The sequence below is a fragment of the Hemiscyllium ocellatum genome, chromosome 39 (genome assembly GCF_020745735.1).
Source record: "Hemiscyllium ocellatum isolate sHemOce1 chromosome 39, sHemOce1.pat.X.cur, whole genome shotgun sequence".
NCBI classification, from domain to species: Eukaryota; Metazoa; Chordata; class Chondrichthyes; order Orectolobiformes; family Hemiscylliidae; genus Hemiscyllium; species Hemiscyllium ocellatum.
Genome location: NC_083439.1, coordinates 9,311,300 through 9,331,388, shown reverse-complemented (window position 1 = coordinate 9,331,388; position 20,089 = coordinate 9,311,300). Strand labels below are relative to the sequence as shown.

At 41.0% G+C, this 20,089-nt stretch overlaps 1 protein-coding gene across 8 annotated transcripts in view; it reads left to right on the top strand.

Moving 5' to 3' along the window:
* LOC132834379 (A-kinase anchor protein 13-like) overlaps positions 1–20,089 on the top strand; it is a 416,727-nt gene that overhangs the window by 355,449 nt on the left and 41,189 nt on the right. For 7 of the 8 annotated variants that reach the window (XM_060853223.1, XM_060853225.1, XM_060853232.1 and 4 more), the window contains 6 exons: positions 8,076–8,143; positions 11,368–11,434; positions 12,242–12,371; positions 17,710–17,822; positions 18,817–18,993; positions 19,714–19,964. In XM_060853223.1, coding sequence (XP_060709206.1) covers positions 8,076–8,143; positions 11,368–11,434; positions 12,242–12,371; positions 17,710–17,822; positions 18,817–18,993; positions 19,714–19,964 — 806 coding nt within the window. The remainder of the gene's footprint in view (positions 1–8,075; positions 8,144–11,367; positions 11,435–12,241; positions 12,372–17,709; positions 17,823–18,816; positions 18,994–19,713; positions 19,965–20,089) is intronic. The other variant, XM_060853229.1, reaches the window with a different exon arrangement.

The window sequence follows — 20,089 nt, the reverse complement described above, 5'->3', positions numbered from 1 at the left end:
GTTTGGACTGGGATGAGAAATCACCTTTAGTAAGAGGGTTGTGAATCATTGGAGCTGTCTATCCCAGAGGGTTGTGGCTACTCAGCCATTTGCTGTATTAGAGACACAGATTGGTACATCTTTGGATGCGAGGATTATGCTGATATGTTGGGAAAATTGGGGTTGAAATTTGTGATCTCATTGAACAGCTGAGTAGACTTGAAGGATTGTCTCAGAAAAAAAATCATTCATGGGAGCCACCCTTTGACCAGTTTGTGGTGACCTGCTGCTGCCCTGAACTGCTGCAGTCCCCATGCGATGTAGATAAACTCACAGTGCCCTTCAAGTGTTTGATCCAGCAGCAATGAAGGAACAATGATATATTTTTCAAGTCAGGATGCTGAGTGGCTTGGAGAGGAGCTTGTAGCTGATGGTCATAAAGTCATAGAGATGTACAGCACAGAAACAGACACTTTTGTGCAACTCCAGAATTCCTAAATTAATTTAGTCCCATTTTCCAGTACTTGGCCCATATCCCTCTAAACCCTTCTTATTCATATACCCATCGAAATGCCTTTTAAATGTTGCAATTATACCAGCCTCTACCACTTCCTCAGGCAGCTCATTCCATACACGCACTCTGTGTGAAAAAGTTGCCCCTTAAGTCCCTTTTAAATCCTTCCCCTCTCACCTTAAACGTATGCCCTCTGGTTCTGGACTCCCCCATTCCAGGGAAAAGACCATCTCTCTTTACTTTATCTATGCCCCTCATGATTTTATAAGCCTCTATAAGGTCACCACTCAGCTTCTGATGCTCCAGGGAAAACAGTCTCAGCCTATTCAGCCTCTACCTATAGCTCAAACCCTCCAGCCCTGGCAACATCCTTGTAAATCTTTTCTGAACCCTTTCAAGTTTCACAGCATCCTTCCTAAAAGAGAGAGACCAGAATTGCACACAATGTTCCAGAAGTGGCCTAACCAATGTCCTGTACAGCCACAACATGACCTCACATCTCCTACATTCAACACCCTGATCAATAAAGGCAAGCATAAAAAACACTATCTTCAGTATCCTATCTACTTGCGTCTCCACTTTCAAAGAACTATGACCCTGTACTCCAAGGTCTCTTTGTTTAGAAATGCTCCCCAGGACTTTACCATTAAGTGATTTAAGTCCTGCCCAGATTTGCCTTTCCAAAATGCAGCGCCTCACATTTATCTGAATTAAACTCTTAACTACCAATCCTCGGCCCATTGGTCCCATCAAGGTCCCATTATGCTCTGCGGTAACCTCCTTCGCTGTCCGCTACACCTCCAATTTTGGTGTCATCTGCAAACTTATTATACCTCCTATATCCTCATCCAAATCATTTATGTAAATGACGAAAGGCAGTGGACCCAGCACCAATGCTTATAGCTCACCGCCGGTCACAGGCCTCCAATATGGAAAGCAACCTCCACCATCACCTACCTTCAAGCCAGTTCTATATCCAATTGGCTAGTTCTGCCTGTATTCCCATTTTATTAGTAAAATATTAAAATGTAGCAATATATTCTTAAAATCCAGTGATTTTAACATCATCCAATTTTAGCCCTTTATATTGGAGGGGCATGTGTTGTAGGGGAATATTGATTCTGTGTGGATCATGAAGGTATGACCATGACAAATAATGTTCACATCAGGACAACCTGTTGGTAAGAGATAGTACTGGAACCAATCTTTACTCAGTCTTCCATTTCTTTGCAGAGTTAAGCAGAATAAGCATCAGCCTCCTAACTCAAACAACCTGTTTTACTAAATGTCTCTTTATATGTTGAAGTGGAACTGCTTCCACCCAGCAGGGGCAGGGACAACATCATGGTACCTGGGGCTGCCTGGCCCCTGACCTGAGCACAATGGTCCCCTATGGTCACTGTTATTGAGGTCTGAGGTACCCCCTTTGTCATTGGCCTGAAGCCCAACACTTACGTACCATTAAATACCATAAATATACAGTGAACAAATAAGCTACCGTAATCTTGAAATCTTGGCTAATGCAGCCATCACTCACTAAGCAAGTTGAGTTCATTTGAGAACTTGATTTGACCTTTCAGATAGATTCCCACAACCTTCGTTAAATCTTTCTTCAGTTAGTCTAATCTTAACATTAGCTATCGAATTTCTGATCGAGAGCGATAATGTTTTGATGATCCAAAAATAAATTGCAATTAAATTAACTGTGAACTTGTAAATTTCTCCCTGTGTGCACTTTGCGGTGAAATCCTGAAGGTGTTTATAAATGTGGATGTGATTTTCAGCGTGCCAGTTTATTTTTGATTTCTTTCCTGTGCACAGTTTAGAAATAGAGGACAGGATGGAGACACTTCCAACTTTGCTGAAGTCATGTAGTGAGATTTCCTCAGTTGCACAATGTCCCTTTGATTGCAGAAATCCTCCAGCAACTGGCAGCATCTTGGGAAACTTTGCTATACATAGATATCCATGTTTCCATGGAACCTTTGCACTCCACAGTGCTTGGAGCAGTCAGCACTTTGATGCAAAACTCCTATTAGATCAAGTAACGTTTGACACAAGGTGTTTAATTTGGCTCCTGTGTTTTTGTAATGCTATTTATTCTTCCGAAGGTACAAGAGAACATATTTTTCACAGAACCACATCACAGGCATTAGCAGCCTCTCCACTATCTTCAGATATCATAATTAGTAAGCTATTGGACTAGGAAGGGCATCATGACTGAAATCAATTCTAACCTTACCTGATTTAATTCCTATAAGCATTTGGTGATTGAGGTCACTGGGAAGACACTGCACCCCCACCACCCCCCACTCTGATCTGGAGCACAAGTGCAGATGAGTGTTCCCTGTAAGCCACACGACAGCTCAGGAATCCCATGCACACTCCATTATTCTACGCAGTACAACTTCCACTCAGATTTGAAGATACTGCGCATGGAGTGCACAGGTCCATACAGGAGCAACTAAATATTAAAAACTGCATTGGTCCTGGGATATACCATGTGTGGTTTTCCTGCACCTGCAGAGATCACTAGTCCAACTCAGGAGTGAAAACTCTTGGTACCTTGCACTTAAAATGTCATAACCCTCAAAGCTATGGGCCAGATTCTGGAAAATGCAACCAAAATAGAGTTAGATTTTTTGTTGGTGTGATACAGTGCTGTGATTGTGAACTTGTCTGAGCTGGGATTTGATGTTAGTACAAACTGAAGAAAATGATAAAAGGGCCAAGCCTACTGAAATAAATAACCTTTTCAGTTCCAAAAGGTTCCTCTTATAAGTTCCATGGACTTGCAGCGGTTTATGGGGTGAACTATCTCTGTGTGTTATGAATTAATTGCATCAAAAGTACCCATTCGCTATAGCATTCTGATAACATTCTCAAAACTCAAAATTACAACTTCAACTTAAACAGAGGGAAGAAAAGCAGCATCTGAATTGGTGTGATGTTTTGCTTCCTCAGCCACTCTCAATCTGAAAATATATAGGAATCTTTCAACGATTATTGTCCTGAATACAAACTGCCATTCATAAAGGTGATATTTATGGAAAATATGAACAGATTTCATGTCCTTTATTTGGTGAAAAGACTTAATTTCTTTGTCTCATAAGGGAAGCAGATTATCAATGAATCACAGAATTGTTAAGGTGCTGGTATTCAGCCCAGAATGACTGTACTAACCCTCCTCCTGAGTGTCATTCGCCTGCCTTCTCCTCCTGGTCCCTTACGCTGTAGCTTTGCAATTGCTTTTCAATCAAATGCGAGCAACTGCAGAAAGTACAAAGCAACCGAATGTTCTAATGTCAGAAGTGGGTGAATGCAGCCCCTGGGACTAAGCTGTAAGAGGCAAGGAAAAGAGCTCAAGTTTGATCCCTGGTCTGACCTGAGCTGACTGACCTTGAGTAGTGTGAGCCTGAGCAGCATTGCGTTTTGGTCTCTATGCCTCTAAAGCAGGGAAACGCAGTTTTTTGCAGCTGTTTTTGATCACTATCTATTTCCCCCTGTTGGAAAGTGGACACGTAGACTGCAGATTTTCAATGTGATTCAACTTAATTGTGATTCATTTGCCCTGTTTATTACTGCTAGATGTTGTATTTATAGACTGTATTTGACATGGTAAAATTTTCCAAGGTAAATGAAATTTGTATTCCAAGTCATAATATGGAGATATTAAGGCAAATGACCAAATATTTCAGCAAAGCTGGAGCTCCTAAGGAATACCTTAAAGGGAGGTGTAGAGACGGAGAGATTTAGGGAGGGAGTTCCTGAGATTAAGTAGCTGAAAGCACAGCTACTATTGGGTGAAGCAATTCAAATCCCAGATGTACAAGAAGACAGAATTCTGAAATTCCTTTATCTCCGAGGATTATGGGACTAGAGAGGATTAGAGAGAGGGGGAGAGATGAGAAATTTAAAATCAAGGCATGCTTTACAGGTAAAATAGCCTGTTGTTAATCATGATCTAATGTAAGAAAATGTAGCAGATCTACTTTCTGAAGCCAGAGATTTCTGTTATTTGGATTCTGATGACATTTGTAAGTACCTGAGCTTTACTGCTGACATTTGATATTGTATGAACTCATTTTTGGATTACTGCACAGTAATTATTTCTAGTATTCTAGATATAAACTAACTGAATTTCATAACCTGAAAATCACTCTCATGTATCCATCATCTGCCATACACTCAAGCATTTGGGACTGATTTTCCCACTTATAATTTAATCATTTCTCAGCTCATTCTTAACACTGGCACTCAAATAATGTCAAACAGAAAATCTAGACAAGCAATTGCTGAGAGCTAAAATGTTATCTGTATTCCTTAGATGCACATGTTCTATCTGACCTGCTGCATATTTTGTTTTATTTCAGATTCCCAACACCCAGAGTATTTTACTTTTTAAACAGTTCAGAAGTTGTGAGAAAAGCAATTGGTTGAATATTTTTCTCAATCAACAGACTATTATGTTAGTGAAACTACCAAAAAAAGGATATTAAAACAATTAACACAAGCAACCTAAACAGAATTGATTGTGACTCTAGAAGATAAAGGATTTGGTGTTACGTAGAGTTAAGGTTTCTGAAAATGGGATAGGCTTAATGGGACAGCAATTTTTTTTTAGCTCTTATCAACTCTTGAGCGGTTGCCTACGAGTAAAGGTCACTAATGTGATTTGTTCCAGTCAGGAGTACTGCCTCATTCCTTTTAGTTTAGCACCATTAAAGTCTAAGACAGTCATGGACTTCACCCAGTCTATAGACAGCATCACTCTTCATCCCAGCATATACCACTGCTTTAAAGAATGCCAGGTTCAAACTTAAGTTGATTAACTGAAATTGAACGTTAACACTGATGACATTAAACAGTTTGTAGTTAACAATTGTAACTATGTGAGGTGAGCAATAAGGAAGTGTGTTTGGGTTGGCAGTTGTGCTACAATTGACAGTCATTGTAACTGTTTTGTACTCATAATGTGGAATCCATTTCTGTGTGTTCCCAGTGAACAAAGATCAGTTTTGCATAAGGTTGGTTTGATGCATTGACACTATGCACAATAAGAAAATTCATACATTACGACAGTGACTACATTGTGATCTAGAGCACTTTTGTGATATTTTGAAGCAAAAATTCTGTTTCTGATTCCTCAATGTCAAATTAAAATAATGTGAAAATTTTGAGGTTTCTGAAAATCCTCACTTTCTCCTAGTTGATGATCTCCATCTGCAGTCCTCACTTTCTCCTGAAAATTTCAGGTGCCCAATTTGAACTTGAAATCCAGGTGAGAACACCGCAACAATATCTGTTTGTGCTTTTGGGGGAGCTAAAGGTCATAGGATAGGGCAGTCACCAATGTTGGAAAAGGTAAAACTAAAAATAGGGTCAATCAAAAAATTGTAGTTTGTTTGGAGATTGTTGTAGGAAGAGAAAACTGAAGGAGCGCACGTGTTCTGAAAAAGGTAAAAATGTGAGGGTTTGCATCTGAACAGAATTGTTTTGATTACATCACCGTGAGGAAGTGGGTGGTGAAGGTGAGTGTCGGACAATGTTGTTACAATTAAAGGATGAAATTCAATGGCATTTTAGTTATTTGATATGCATCCAACGAAATCAAATTTCAGTCAGGTTTGAATGTGAGAAAAGAAGTTTCTCCAAATTGAAAGGGAACATTGTGACTTTATTTTCTTTCCTAATCAGTTTTTCAATGGAGCTTTCCTTTATTAAAGATTGACATGTTATGCATCTCAAAATATTGTAAATGTGAAAAGGGAGTAAGTTCCTGCCCCATGTTCCCAACAGCCCTGGAGCTGGTTTACTTTGGCTGGTTGTATGAAAACTACTTGGAAAATGATTCATATTAAGGTAACTTAAATAAAGGCAATGGTAATTACAAGTGTCTGATACATTTTAGTGTTGTAAGGGGGTAGAGAGGGTAGATCTTAGCTAAATGCTGATCTCTTTGGGACATGCACTTGACCAAGAGATTAGTAAACTGTAATCAATAGACAACAGGTCCCTGACCAGTCTCTGTGCTAAAACTGTCTTCTTCCTGTACCCCACCATTTGTACCGTATATTCAGCTCTCCAGGACCTACTTTGGAGCTCCTATGTAAACCCTTCTCTCTCCACTTGCTACTCCCTCAGTATCTGCTTCTTCAGCCAAACTTATTTATCATTCCTTCATATTCAACATGCCCAGAAGTTCTTGGACCAGTTTTCCTGCATGAATGACAAGTTATGTTTAAGTGCAAGTTGAAGAATTTTCTTAAAGAAGTACTGTGTTCCAAAAAATAGAATTCCCAAATAGTAACACCTCTTTACCAACGTGACTCGGTCAAAACTTACCAATGATAGATCTGGTCCTCTACTGAAGGATCTGATTGAAGTATGGCTTGCATTTTTCTTCTTTAAACATCTATTCATCACCTGCTTCATAGTTGTGATGGTTTCATATTTGCAGTGTTAGAATTACCCGCTGCCTCCTTTTATCTGAGTATCTGTCACTATCCCTCAACTTACCTGTCTCTTTTTCTGGAATTCTCAATCTTGTCATCACCAAGTCATACAGCATGGAAACAGACCCTTCAGTCCAACCAGTCCATTCCAACTGTAATCCCAAACATTACTAGTTCCACCTGCCTGCTCCTGGCCTATATCACTCCAAAACACTCCTATTCATGTATCTGTCCAAATATCTTTTAAACGTTGTAATTGTACCCACATCCATCACTTTCTCTGGAAGTTCATTCCACATGCCAACCACCCTCTGTGTAAAACATTTATCTCTCATGTCCTTTTTAAATCTCTCTCCTCTCACCTTAGAAATGTACTCCCTAGTCTTGAAGTCTTCCATCCTAGGGAAATGACAACTACCATAAATTCTATTTATACCTCTCATTATTTTGTAAACTTCATTCAGGTCATCTCTCAACCTCCCACGCTCCAGTGAAAAAAGTCCCAGCTGAAAGAATAATTAACATCACAGTAGGCAGGCCGAGTGAACAGTGTGACCCTGGGACATGATTCAGAGAACGTTTGAGGCTTAGTCCAAGCTCATTAGTGGTCTAAGCCCAAATGTGTGTCCATTCACCAAGAAATGCCTTGGGTTTGTTTGCAGAAACTGTCAGGAAAGTCAAACTCCAATGTTTAAAAACCAAAAGAACTGTCAATGGTGTAAGTCAGAAACAAAAATAATTATTCGATGTCTCTCTCCCTCTGTGTGTTCTTCTTGCTGCTGCTAATTTTTTCTGCCCTTGTGGACCTCTAACTCTCTCACCCCATCTTGGCTTCTCTGCGTTCACTATTCTGGCTTATTGAGTCTGGTTACGTTCCTATGATCTACCTTGGGACATGCTCCTGCATTGAATTTATTACACAAATGAAATCTGTTGTAGTCATCGTAATTGCATCTCACTACATCCTGTTCTCTGAAATCTGACAAAATTAAGTGCCAAAAAAAACTGCTCCCCTTCTTGGGTAATAGATTTTTTTAAAAACCTGTTGTGGTTTACGTGCAGCTTCTTGTAGCTGAATCTGGATCAAGTCTTATCTCTAACAACTGAACATTTTTATATCTCTTCAGGTTGTAATGCTCAAGTTCACAAGGGTTGCAGGGATAGTCTGCCCTCCTGTAACAAGATTAAACAGAAGGTATTTATTCTCCTAATTTCTGTTCGTGGTACAAGAAGCATTTTTAGCGCACTCGTGTTCCTGGTGAGCTTTTATTGTTGCTCTCAGTGACAGATGTTGCTGTGAGGAACTGGAATACTCAGTTCTGCTCATCTCATCTCAGGAACTTAATGTCAGCATCATGCACTTCCAGGTCATTGTTAAAGTTCAATGTGGCGTAAGGCTCCAATCTGTCAATTTAATAAAGTGATGGTACCCTCACCAGTGAGTCCAAAGCTTTTGAATACCAGACCCACACCATGTACTTGAGCACATGTTCCAGCTTGATACTTCATAATGCTGTACAATGCGCTAACTGGATGAGATATGAAACAAACGTTCCTGTTGCACTATTGGAAGAAGGAAAGGGGAGTTCTCCTGTTGTAAACTAAGAACAGAAAGCAGTGGAGAAACTCATCAGGTCTGGCAGCATCTGTGGAGACAAAGAGAGTTCACGTTTGGAGTGGTACATGACTCTGCTTTGGAACTGATGAACTATAGATGCTACCAAACATTGTGTTCTATCCAGGTTTAGCTACATTTGAGGTTGTAAAACCTGAGGGCATTACTGACCACAGCCTTGAGACTGAGCCCTAACTTCAGGAAGGGACTTTGCAGAGAAATAGATGGAGTACAAAAATCAAAACCGTAAACCTACAATGGCTAGGTCTAACAAGGAGAGATTCAAAGCAGTATAAATCCGATCTAGGACTGATGTCAGGAAAGTCTTTATGCTATGAAGTTTGAATTCAGAAGGAGGGATGTCTTACTACAGTTATATAAGGCCTGGGTGAGGTCATTCCTGGATTATTGCCAAACGCTTTTCTCTCCCTAACTCAGAGAGCAAATACTTGTCATACAAGGAGTGCAGTAGCGTTTTATTAGGCTGACACCCTAGTTGGCAGGACTGTTCTAAGAGGAGAGATTTGTTTGACTGGGCCTGTGTCCATGAGAGTTTAGATGGAGAGAGAGAATCCAATTCAAACTGTAATAATCCGTAAAAAGCGCATGGAGAATCACTGGCTAATCTGCTTGTGAAGCTCATTGAGCATGAGCACCCTTGGTAACATGTAAGGGTCCCTCTTGTGGTACACTTGTAGTGCCTCTACCCCGGACTGGAAGGCCGGGGGTTTGTGTCCCATCTGCTGCAGGGTTGTGTGATAGCACCTCTGCTGAAAATGTGTTGCTGGTTAAAGCGCAGCAGGTCAGGCAGCATCCAAGGAACAGGAAATTCGACGTTTCAGGCATAAGCCCTTCATCAGGAATGAGGACTTACTGATAGCACCTCTGAACAGGTTGCTTAGTAAAATAGCTTGGTAACAGGCAATGCCCCTGCCCAACTGGAACCCATCACCTAAGTCCTTGAAGAGGGCTGTTGTGGTGAGGTCGTAGTGTCCCTACCTCTGGGCCAGGAGATCTGGATTCACATTCCCCCTTCTCCAGAGTAACAGCCCTGAACAAGTTGATTCAATAGTATCTATAAAGCAGACATCGGCCACTGATGGGCTTTGCATGTAAATTTCGAATTGGCGACATGAATGATTTACTGGTGCTGTTAATGGTTTAAAATAAAAAGTCATGGTGATCTGGGAAAGCTGTTTGGTTGCAGATGCCCTTTGAAAAAAAGGCAGACCGGGGGTGGTTGTACTGAACCATCTTCCCTGACTGGGACTAGCCATGAATAATGGCTCTATTTTGGTGTTTAACAATAAATCGTGTTCCTTTCCAATCAGATTTCCTGGGTTATTGCAGAAAGGTGTAAAATTCTACACACAGGGAGGCTGATTTCCCTCATTAAGGAGTCTAGAACCCGAGGGCATTGTCTCAGGAAACAAGATGAACAATTTAGAACTGACATGAGAAAAGGTTGCTTCACTCAGAGGATAGTGAACCTGTGGAATGCTCTGCAGAAGACTGGAGGCCAAATCACTGAAGATATTTATAGAGTTGTACAACACAGAAACCAACGTTTCAGCCCAACTCATCCACACTGACCAGGATTCCTAAACTGAGCTAGTCCCATTTGCCTGCATTTGTACCTTATCCCTCTAAACCTTTCCTATCCATGTACTTGTCCACATGTCTTTTAACTGTTGTAATTGTAGCTATAGCTGACACTTCTTCTGACAGCTTGTTCCAATATGCACCCCCCTCTCTGTGAAAAAAGTTACCCCCCAGAACCTTTTTAAATATTTCCTCTCTCACTTTAAACCTATGTCCTCTAATTTTGAACCCCTCCTACCCTGGGGTAAAACATCGACAATTCACCTTATCTATGCACCTCATGATTTTAATAATCATTTTACAGTCACCTCTCAGCCTCCTGCTGTCCAGGGAATAAAGGCCCCAGCCTGTCCAGCCTCTCCTTATAACTCAAATCTCCCAGTCTCAGTAAGAAAGAGATTGATAATTTTTTGGATTTTAAATGCATCCAGGAGGATGGGGTGAAAGCAGGAATATGCACTGAGATAGAACTGTGGTTCCCAACCTTTCCAGTATCAAGGCATGTTTCAGTGAGACAAACAATTCCATTGCATGCCCATTTTTCTTTAGCTGAATTGCTTGCTCATATTACATTGACTTGCATTTACTGTGGTAGCCTTACTAGAAACGTTCACAACATTGTGCGTACAACAACTTATCCACTTCTTCTAGGACCGAGATCCATGGCTTAATTATTTAACAATTCTAAAAATATTCAACTTAGCATCTTTGCTAATACGGGAGTGTGTCCAGGCAGGCAAACCAAGTTGTATGCCATGCTCGCACAGTATCAGATGTATACACAAGACAGTGATATCTCCTGACAATTTCACAGCATACTTCTCACTTTGAAAACATCAAAGATAGAGGATCAGCCATTTAGTGGTGGAGCAAGATCAGAGGGCCAACTGGCCTATTCCTAGTTTCAATGTAAGAATAATCCGAATATGAAATTAACTTCCGGTTGGAATATTTGAGACAAATATTCTACCATAATGATTGGATGTCACGAAAGAAGTTTGGAGGTCCATCTTGATCTATAAATATCTTTTGAACTGTGCCACCATTGGAACTGTTTGCTGCCTCAATTCTTCCAATAAGGCACCTATATTGGGAAGTGTTCATGCATGCCAGGAGAAGTTGTAAGGAGAGACTTTAGCAGTGTGTATATTTTTCAGTGTTGTACCATCGTGTTGATTTGTATCAAATCCTTTCTATTTCAGCAGCAGAAAGCCCCTCAGGCCCAAGATTCTTCAACATTACCCACTGCCGTCAATATGCGAAATAAAAGTAAGCAGCGTTTGATCTGTATTTAGAGTTCATTCAATGTAATGCCTTGGGCATGTTCATATATTTGATCCAGTTAATGGGATGCAGGTTTTACACAGCATTGTCACTACAATGTCACCATTTTGAAAAATGTGTCTGTTTTCATACTTGCTCCACTAATGGAATAAACCCAATTGTGTTATAGTTATAGATGTTAACCTTCCAGACATGGACTGTGTTTGGAGTGAACATTTTGAGCTGTGCTGTGCTATGGTGAAGCACTGTTGGGTACAGTTCTGCCAATGTGGTAACAGTCTGTAGTGGTGAATAGGATGTTGGGTGATCTCCAGTATTTTTAACTCTTTATTATCCGTCAGTGTTGCTTGATTCTCTGGTTCTTTATCGGGCTCCATGAGGAGGCTTCCCAAGGGCTTGCCCACAGAGTGGCCCTGACATTAGTATCCAAGCTATGTGTTATATTTCTCACTAGCTGCAGTACCCTGCTGCAGTATTGTGAATTTGCAAAGAGCTGTTCATTGCATCATTCTTCCTTAGAGATACCTCCTATTTCAGAAACCAACATGGGTTAGTATCAGCAAATCGCGATATCTCAGATGTGATTCATGGGTTATCTGCTCCATAATAAGCTACCTTATATTTTTTCTTATCTATGCCATGAATTACAGGTGCTGTGGAATGATGACTTATAAAACTTTTCACTGTATTTTTGTAAAAATACGTGTGACAATAAATTGCTATTCTGTTATGAGTGAGATAGCATTTAGGAGTTTCATATTTATTTGCTGTGCTTGTGCTTCATTTATTTAGCTTTCCAACCCAAAGAACGCCCAAGGTCAGCAATAATTCTTCAAGATGACAACGTATTGAGCGCTCCTAACAGGAAAATGCCCCTCTACCGATCACTCTCCAAGAGTATGTCAATAGCTAATATTGCAGGGTAAGTCGGAATATTTATATAGTGTATGGAAGTGCTGAATGATTTGTGTGAAAGATCTCTTTTTAAATGAACTGGAAATAGTGAGCACTTGTTCTTCCCTGAGTTAGTAAAATGTCCAAAAGGGACAGTGGACACTGCAGGCATTGATGAATGAACATACATATGAAGTGGGCCATTCACTCCCTTCAGTCTACTCTGCCATTCAATAAGATCAGGCTGATCTGATTGTTACCTCAAATTTGCTGTCCTGCCTACCCCTCATAACCTTCTGTCCCTTGCTTAACTAGAATCTGGTCTACTTTGCCATGGAAATATTCGAGGACTCTGCTCCTTTTCCTAAAACTCAAGACTGTTTGAAAGGTTTTCCTCATCTGTTTTGAGTGGACAATCCCTTATTTTTAAGCAGTGACCCCCAAGATTTTCCCACAAGAAGAAACATAGTCTCCACATTTGTCTTCGGATCCCTTCAGGATGTTATGTGTTTCAATAAAGGCACTTCTAAACTCCAGCAGATACAATCCTAATCTATCCAAATCTTTTCCTTATGAGACACCCCCTCCCCATTCCAGGTGTTGGTCCAGTAAATCTTCTCTTTATTGCCTCCAATATAGTTATATCCCTTCTCAAATAAGATACATGGTATAATACTCCAGATACGGTCTCACCATTCCCTTTATAACTAATGTCTCCCTCCTTTCATATTAATTCCTCCTTGTGTTGAGTGCTGACATTCTGTGAGCTTTTCTAATTACTTGCTGTATTTTCACACTAACACCTTGTGACTCATGCACAAAGATCACCCAGACCCTCTGTATCACAAAATTGCAATATATCGACATTTAGCACGACTTTTCTATTCTTATACCAAATTGACAAATTTCCTCTTTCCCATATTGTACTTCATTTGACACATCTTAGCCCACTCACTTAACCTCGCTATATCATTTTGTTTTGAAGAAGGGTGACTGGACTTGAAATGCTACCTCTGCTTACTATCCACAGATGCTGCCAGCCTTGCTGAGTGCGGCGAGCAATTTCTATTTCTGTCCTTGTACTCGATTTCCAGCATCTGCAGTTCTTTGTTTCACATCTTTTTGTAACCTCATTATATCCTCTTCTTAACTTGCTTTCCTACCCGTCTGTGGCATCAGCAGGTTTAGCAAGCGTATCTTTGATCCCTTCATCTGAGTCATTTATATAAATTGTAAGCACTTGAGCTTCCAGGACCATTTGTCACATCTTGCCAACCCAACAAAGACCCATTTGTGCTTATTTTCTGCTTCCTGTTAGTCAGCTAGTATCTGTCCAGCTAATATCTAGCCAATATAGTTACTCCCTATCCCATGAGTTTTAATTTTCAGCACTTTATCAAATGCCATCTGGAAAGCTAAGTACTAGTTCCCAGTCTCCACACGTTATCTCCTCAAAGAACTCCAATTGATTGATCAGACATGATTTTCCTTTCACAAAACCATGTTGACTCGACATGGTTACCTTGAACTTAGCTGTTTGTCTCCTCAGATGAGTGTTTTAAAAACAGCTATTGTATTGTGAAGGCAAAGGTATCAAGGGCATTCTGCTTTGTTTCCTGTCCAGTGCTTATCCTTCAGTTAATATCACCAAACAAAACTGATCATTATCACATTACTGCTGTGATTTTGCAGCTTTCTCTGCAAAATTGGCTGCTGCATTTCTTTTATTACAGCTGTAATTAGACTCCAAAAGTAGGTAGGATCATGCTGCAGGGTTTTTCTGAGGTTGTGCAAGCTGCAACATATTTGTAACTTATCTTTTTCATCCCAATCCCAAATGGCTGGGCCCTTATCCTGAGCCACAGATGTACAGTTCCAGATTGTCAAACCAGGGGAAATATTATTTCAAATTCCACCCTCTCACCTTAGGAGTGTGGAGGTTCAGGGTGAGAGAGGAAGTAGATTAAAGGGACCTAAAGGGCAACTTATTCACACAGAGGATGGTGCGTGTGTATAATGAGCTGTCAGAGGAAGTGGTGGAGGTTAATATGATTACAACATTTAAAAGACATTTGGATGGGGTATAAATAGGAGGGTTTAGAGGGATATGGACCAAAAGCTGGCAAATGGAATTAGATTTATAAAGGATATCTGATCGGCATAGACTAGTTGGACCAAAGGGTTTGCTTCTATGCTGTATATCTCTATGACTTTATGACCCTGTCTCTCAGAATATTGTGCATTTCAATGCGATTTTGTTTTGTTCTGAATGTCAAAGAGTTTAGACCTATTCCAGTCAGTCTTTCTTTATCAATCTTCCCAGGAATCAGGAATCTCTGTTGACCCATCTTTAAGCTGAGAATATATTTCCAGCAGTGAGCAGCCTTATGAATCCTTCCAGAAGTTCTGTTTTTGTATCATCAGCCACCTAGAGCAACCCTAACAAACCAAGCTACTGAAACATTCACATGTACAGCTTGTTTCCCTGATAATGCACATTTACGATGCACTGCTTTTGCCTTCCCATAAACTGATACCTCTATCTCAAAAATTATTAGATTAGATTACTTACAGTGTGGAAACAGGCCCTTCGGCCCAACAAGTCCACACCCACCCGCCGAAGCGTAACTCACCCATACATTTACCCCTTACCTAACACTACGGGCAATTTAGCATGGCCAGTTCACCTGAATCGCACATCTTTGGACTGTGGGAGGAAACCGGAGCACCGGAGGAAACCCACGCAGACACGGGGAGAATGTGCAAACTCCACACAGTCAATCACCTGAGGCGGGAGTTGAACCCGGGTCTCAGGCGCTGTGAGGCAGCAGTGCTAACCACTGTGCCATCGTGCCACCCACCGGCGGCAGCTTTAGTCCTGATGGTGGAATTGTCAACAAGTTGGAACATTCACATTGTTGTCCTTTTATGAAATCTGTTGCTTATACTATCTCATCTACTGTGTAGCGATCAGAGTTACTTACTGTAGTTCTGGAGGCATGGGTTTGAATCCCACCATGGCAGAGTGTACAATTTGAATTGAATAAAAATCTGAAACTGAAAGCCAATTTAATGATGCCTATGCAACCACTTTCAATGTTTGTTAATGCCCATCTTATTCACTTATGCCCTTAGGGAAGCAAATCTACCATTCTTACCTGCTGTGGTCTCCATGTAACGCCAGACTTCCAGCAGCATGGTTGTCTCTTAATGGTCCTCTGAATGGCTTCACAAGCCTCATAGTCTAGGGGCAGTTAGAGATGGGCAATAGATGCTGACCCAGCCAGTGATAGCCACATCCCACGAATGGGTATGATAAATAGACAGTCTCTTCCCTGGGTGGGTGAGTCCAGACCTAGAGGGCGTGGGTTTAGGGCGAGAGGGGAAAGATATAAAAGAGACCTAAGGGACAACTTTTTTACACAGAGGATGGTGCATGTATGGAATGGGCTGCCAGAGGAAGTGGTGGAGGCTGGTACAATTGCAACACTTAAAAGGCATCTCGATAAGTGTATGAGTAGAAAGAGTTTGGGGGATATGAGCCAGATGCTGGCAGGTGGGATTAGATGGAGTTGGGATATCTGGTCAGCATGGACGAGTTGGACCAAAGGGTCTGTTTCCATGCTGTACATCTCTATGAATGAATTTTCTTTTAAGTCAGCACATCATCTGGTATTCACTAGGCTGGAAGAAGGAACCTAAATAAGCCAATGATTACTAGTGCACAGATTAACCACAAATAAAGTGAAAGGTGAGAATACCCTGACATAGAAACTTGGGGGGCAACAGCATCCACCCGTTACATTATTATTGGTTTTTAGTTGAACGGAGCAGAGCGGAAGTGTTGTCATTCATGGAGCAGGTGGAAGCCTTAACACGCTCATCCTTGTGGCCTCATTGTTCTTGATTTGGGAGTTTCTCATCCCAATGCATCATTGCTTCACCAGTCTACTGCAGAAAGGACAATGATAAAGCCAGAACTCCAGCATTTTGTACCTTAAAGTTCAAAAAACTTTTTTCTTTGAAAGGAGGCATCTCCTGTTATCGCTAGTGTGTGATAATTATATCATGTGGTAGTGTTTGTATCCTAGCATTATGATTCCAAAATGAAAACATGTTCCCTTTGTTTGTTTGCTCACTGTTCTGTCCAGACTGGGGGGTTTAGTTTTACAGATATCAGTAATCCTGTAATTCCATTAAAGCACATAGAGGTAACGGAGAGGGCGCCAATGGATTTGCAAGGATGAAACCAAAAATGAGTGGAAATACATTATCAGGAAACAATGGCCACTGGGTCTCATAGATAACAGAAGACTGAGGGGTGATCTGCTTGACGTCTTTAAGTTTATGAAAGATTTTTATAGAGTGGATGCAAAAGGGAAAGTTCCTTCTTGTGGGGAGGAGCATCTTGAGGCCAACAATGTCAGACATTTAGTAAGAAATTCAAAAAGGAATTCCAAAGAAACTACTTTCACCAAAGAATGGTGAGAACGGAGAATTTGCAACCATTCTGAGTATCAGTGTATTTGAGGGGAAGCGAGGTAAGCAAATGAAAGGGAAGGGAATAGATGGTTTGGATGATCTACTAAGAGGAGGAATGATAGGAAGAAACTTGGTGTATTTGGGCCGAATAGCCTGATTCTATGCTGTGTTTCTATGTAGGCCAATGTAAGCCTCTCCCAAGTGCCTAGTTTTTGGATGTATGTCTAGATAAAGCTCCTGAGGGGAGGGCATTGTCTGAACACACATTTAAACACAGATATTTTTATGTAAATGTCATCGAACAGCAGTCAATAGAGGACACCACTGATGTATCTCCCACCCAGCCTAAAGGCGATGAGGCCAATTTTAATGCTTCAGTTGATGGTTTTGCTGATATTCATTAATCAGGTGTAATGAGATATTCTGATCTGCGTATTTGAGTATTGTAGGCAGTGCTTACAGCTGTAAACTTAACAGAATCATAGAACCCCGCAATATGGAAGCAAGACATTCAGTCCATTGAGTCCACACTGACCCTCCAAAGAGCATCCCATCCAGACCCACTAACCTATCCCTGCATTTCCCATGGCTAGTCCACCTAGTCATCACATCCCTGGACACTATGGGACAATTTAGCATGGCCAATTCACCCTAACCTGCACATCTTTGGACTGTGGGAGAAAACCGGAGCACCCGGAGGAAACCCATGCAGACACGGGGAGAATGTGCAAACTCCACACAGACAGTCACCCGAGGCTGGAATCAAACCTGGTTCCACACCCAGAAAACCATTGTTTTCAAGAAACTGTTTATTTTGATATGTTAATGCAATTGCAGTTCAGTTTATTTCCTACCTCATGGTGTTTATTTGTTGTCCTGTGCAGATCTACGATTGATGAAACCTCCCTTGCATCTTGGCGGGTTTTGTCACAGTCGACAGATTCTTTAAACCACATCAAACAAGTGACCGAGTCAATGGAGTCACTGACTGATGAAGGTAAGAGTAGTGTTTAGTGCACGGCTCCTTTATTCTATTTTAAAATTCTAACTTGAGTGTCTTCAAAACACTCAGAATGAAAAACCAATGAATCAGTAAGTAAACAAAACACACAGTTCCCCTTTACAGAACGTTAGAAGGTGGAAATATAGGCGGCACAAAAAATAACAACAGCATCTTTGTAAAGGATAGAGAACTGCTGAATCTCAGTGTGTGTGTGAATTCCTTGAAACGTGTTGTGCAAATCACAGCTCAAAGCCTGCACACACTGTTCCTCTGCCTGCTGTTGTAATGAAGGTGATGAACCCATCTCATACTCTGTTCGGATACAAATGTTCATTTCGGAGGCTGAGGAGATCAGTAGCCTGAGTTGGGTCATTGATACCTGACATCACAAAGCATAAAACTCAAATTGTTCAGATCAGAGTCTAGCTCAAAATATCTTCACTGAGCTAATACATCATCACCAAGATGAGATTCTGTTACTCGACTTGTTGGATCACAGTCTTCCAAGACCTGAGTTGATTAGAACATCTCATCAGTGAAGGAGGTAACCTAACCATATCACACTCTTGCAGGTACAGTTGCGTGAACAAACACACACTCACATGTGTGCACACGCGCAACACACTCTGTTGGGCTCCATTGAATTTACTACCAGTCTTCTTTATATTGAAACTGTACCTTTCTTATTGTGGTTGACACGCCACTGTATTGGCAGCAGCAAGTTGGTGTTTTGAAAGTTATTTACATTGGGCATAAAATTATGCTTAATCTTAAGGTACATTTAAAAAATGCAGCATTTATTTGGAGACTTGTGATGTCTCCAGTTTGTGAGAAGGGACCATGATATAGCCACATGATTTTTGACACCTGAATTTTATCAGCAGCCACCAAAAACAGATGTATTAATTGAGAATTTTGCTGTCCATGTGCACGTGCGTGTGGTAATGTGATGTTACAGTAGGTGCTGAACATTGATGTTTATTGTCAGACTCTGCATGTGTACTGCACGCTCCCACAGGTACAGATGTCATGGACGGGCAGCTGATGGGAGAGTTCGAGTCCGATGCGAAAGAACTGGAAGCAGACTCCTGGAGCCTAGTAGTGGACAACGACTTTGTGTGTCAACAGAAGAAGGATGTGATTAAACGGCAGGATGTTATCTATGGTAAGATTTGACACTTATTCCTGTCTTAAATGGAATGATTTTACGTTTGAAGACTTTATTGGAGCAGGAAAGGCCCTGAATTCAAATTAGTCTTGTTCCTTTTATATATATAAATGAACATCACCAATCAACATCCTCACTGCTTCCTTCGATCTATTCCCCAGGCATGCAGATGAGTGTCCCTTGAAACCATTAATGTTGTCTGTTACAATGACCTTTTCAAAGGTCTCTTACCTCTCAGTTGCAAAAGTTTCCTCCTTGCCCTTCTCATTTTATATTGAGGAATCTCCAGGAAGGGTACAAGGCCCAGCAATCAGGGAAACACTTGAGGTTAGAGAGGCTAACGTAAACTGAGAGGTATTTTGTAAGAGAACCAGGTTTGGGAAATCTAAGGGAGGAATTTTACTGTTGGGGGCTTGAGCAGAAGGCCAGTGTGTTTAAAAATAAGTCTTGACGCAGTGAGAATGAAGGCTGGGCAAAGTGCTAGATGTCACAATAGAAAACCATTCAAAAGAAGTAGTGATCATTTAAAAACTAAGTCCATGGAGTTTACAGCAGGGAAAGAGAAACTGGAGCAAGGATGAGAAATAGAAACTTTATACAAAAAGTCTTGATAATTTGTAAATATCATAGGGTGTGCACAACATTGTTGGCAAACTGGTATTGGTGCCGAACCCTGTGTATACTTGGCATCTGACTGGTTGATGTGTGCTTCTTCAGAGTTAATGCAGACGGAAATGCACCACCTCCGAACTCTGAAGATCATGTCTGAAATCTACAGCAAAGGGATGACAAAGGAGCTGCAGTTTGAAACCTCGACAGTGGAACGTATCTTTCCCTGCCTGGAAGATCTGATAGACATCCACACACAGTTCCTCTATCGGATTCTAGAGAAGAGGAAAGAGTCCTTGGTGGCAAACAGTGAGCGGAACTTCTTCATTAGAAAGATCGGAGACATTCTGGTGAATCAGGTAAAAAGGATTCACTGAGCCAATGTGTTTGTTTAATTGTTCTTTTTAAATTGAAAGTTGGGGATTAGGTATCCCAACTGTAACACACAGGGACGAGTATGTGTTCAGGGTTACAGGAATAGAGC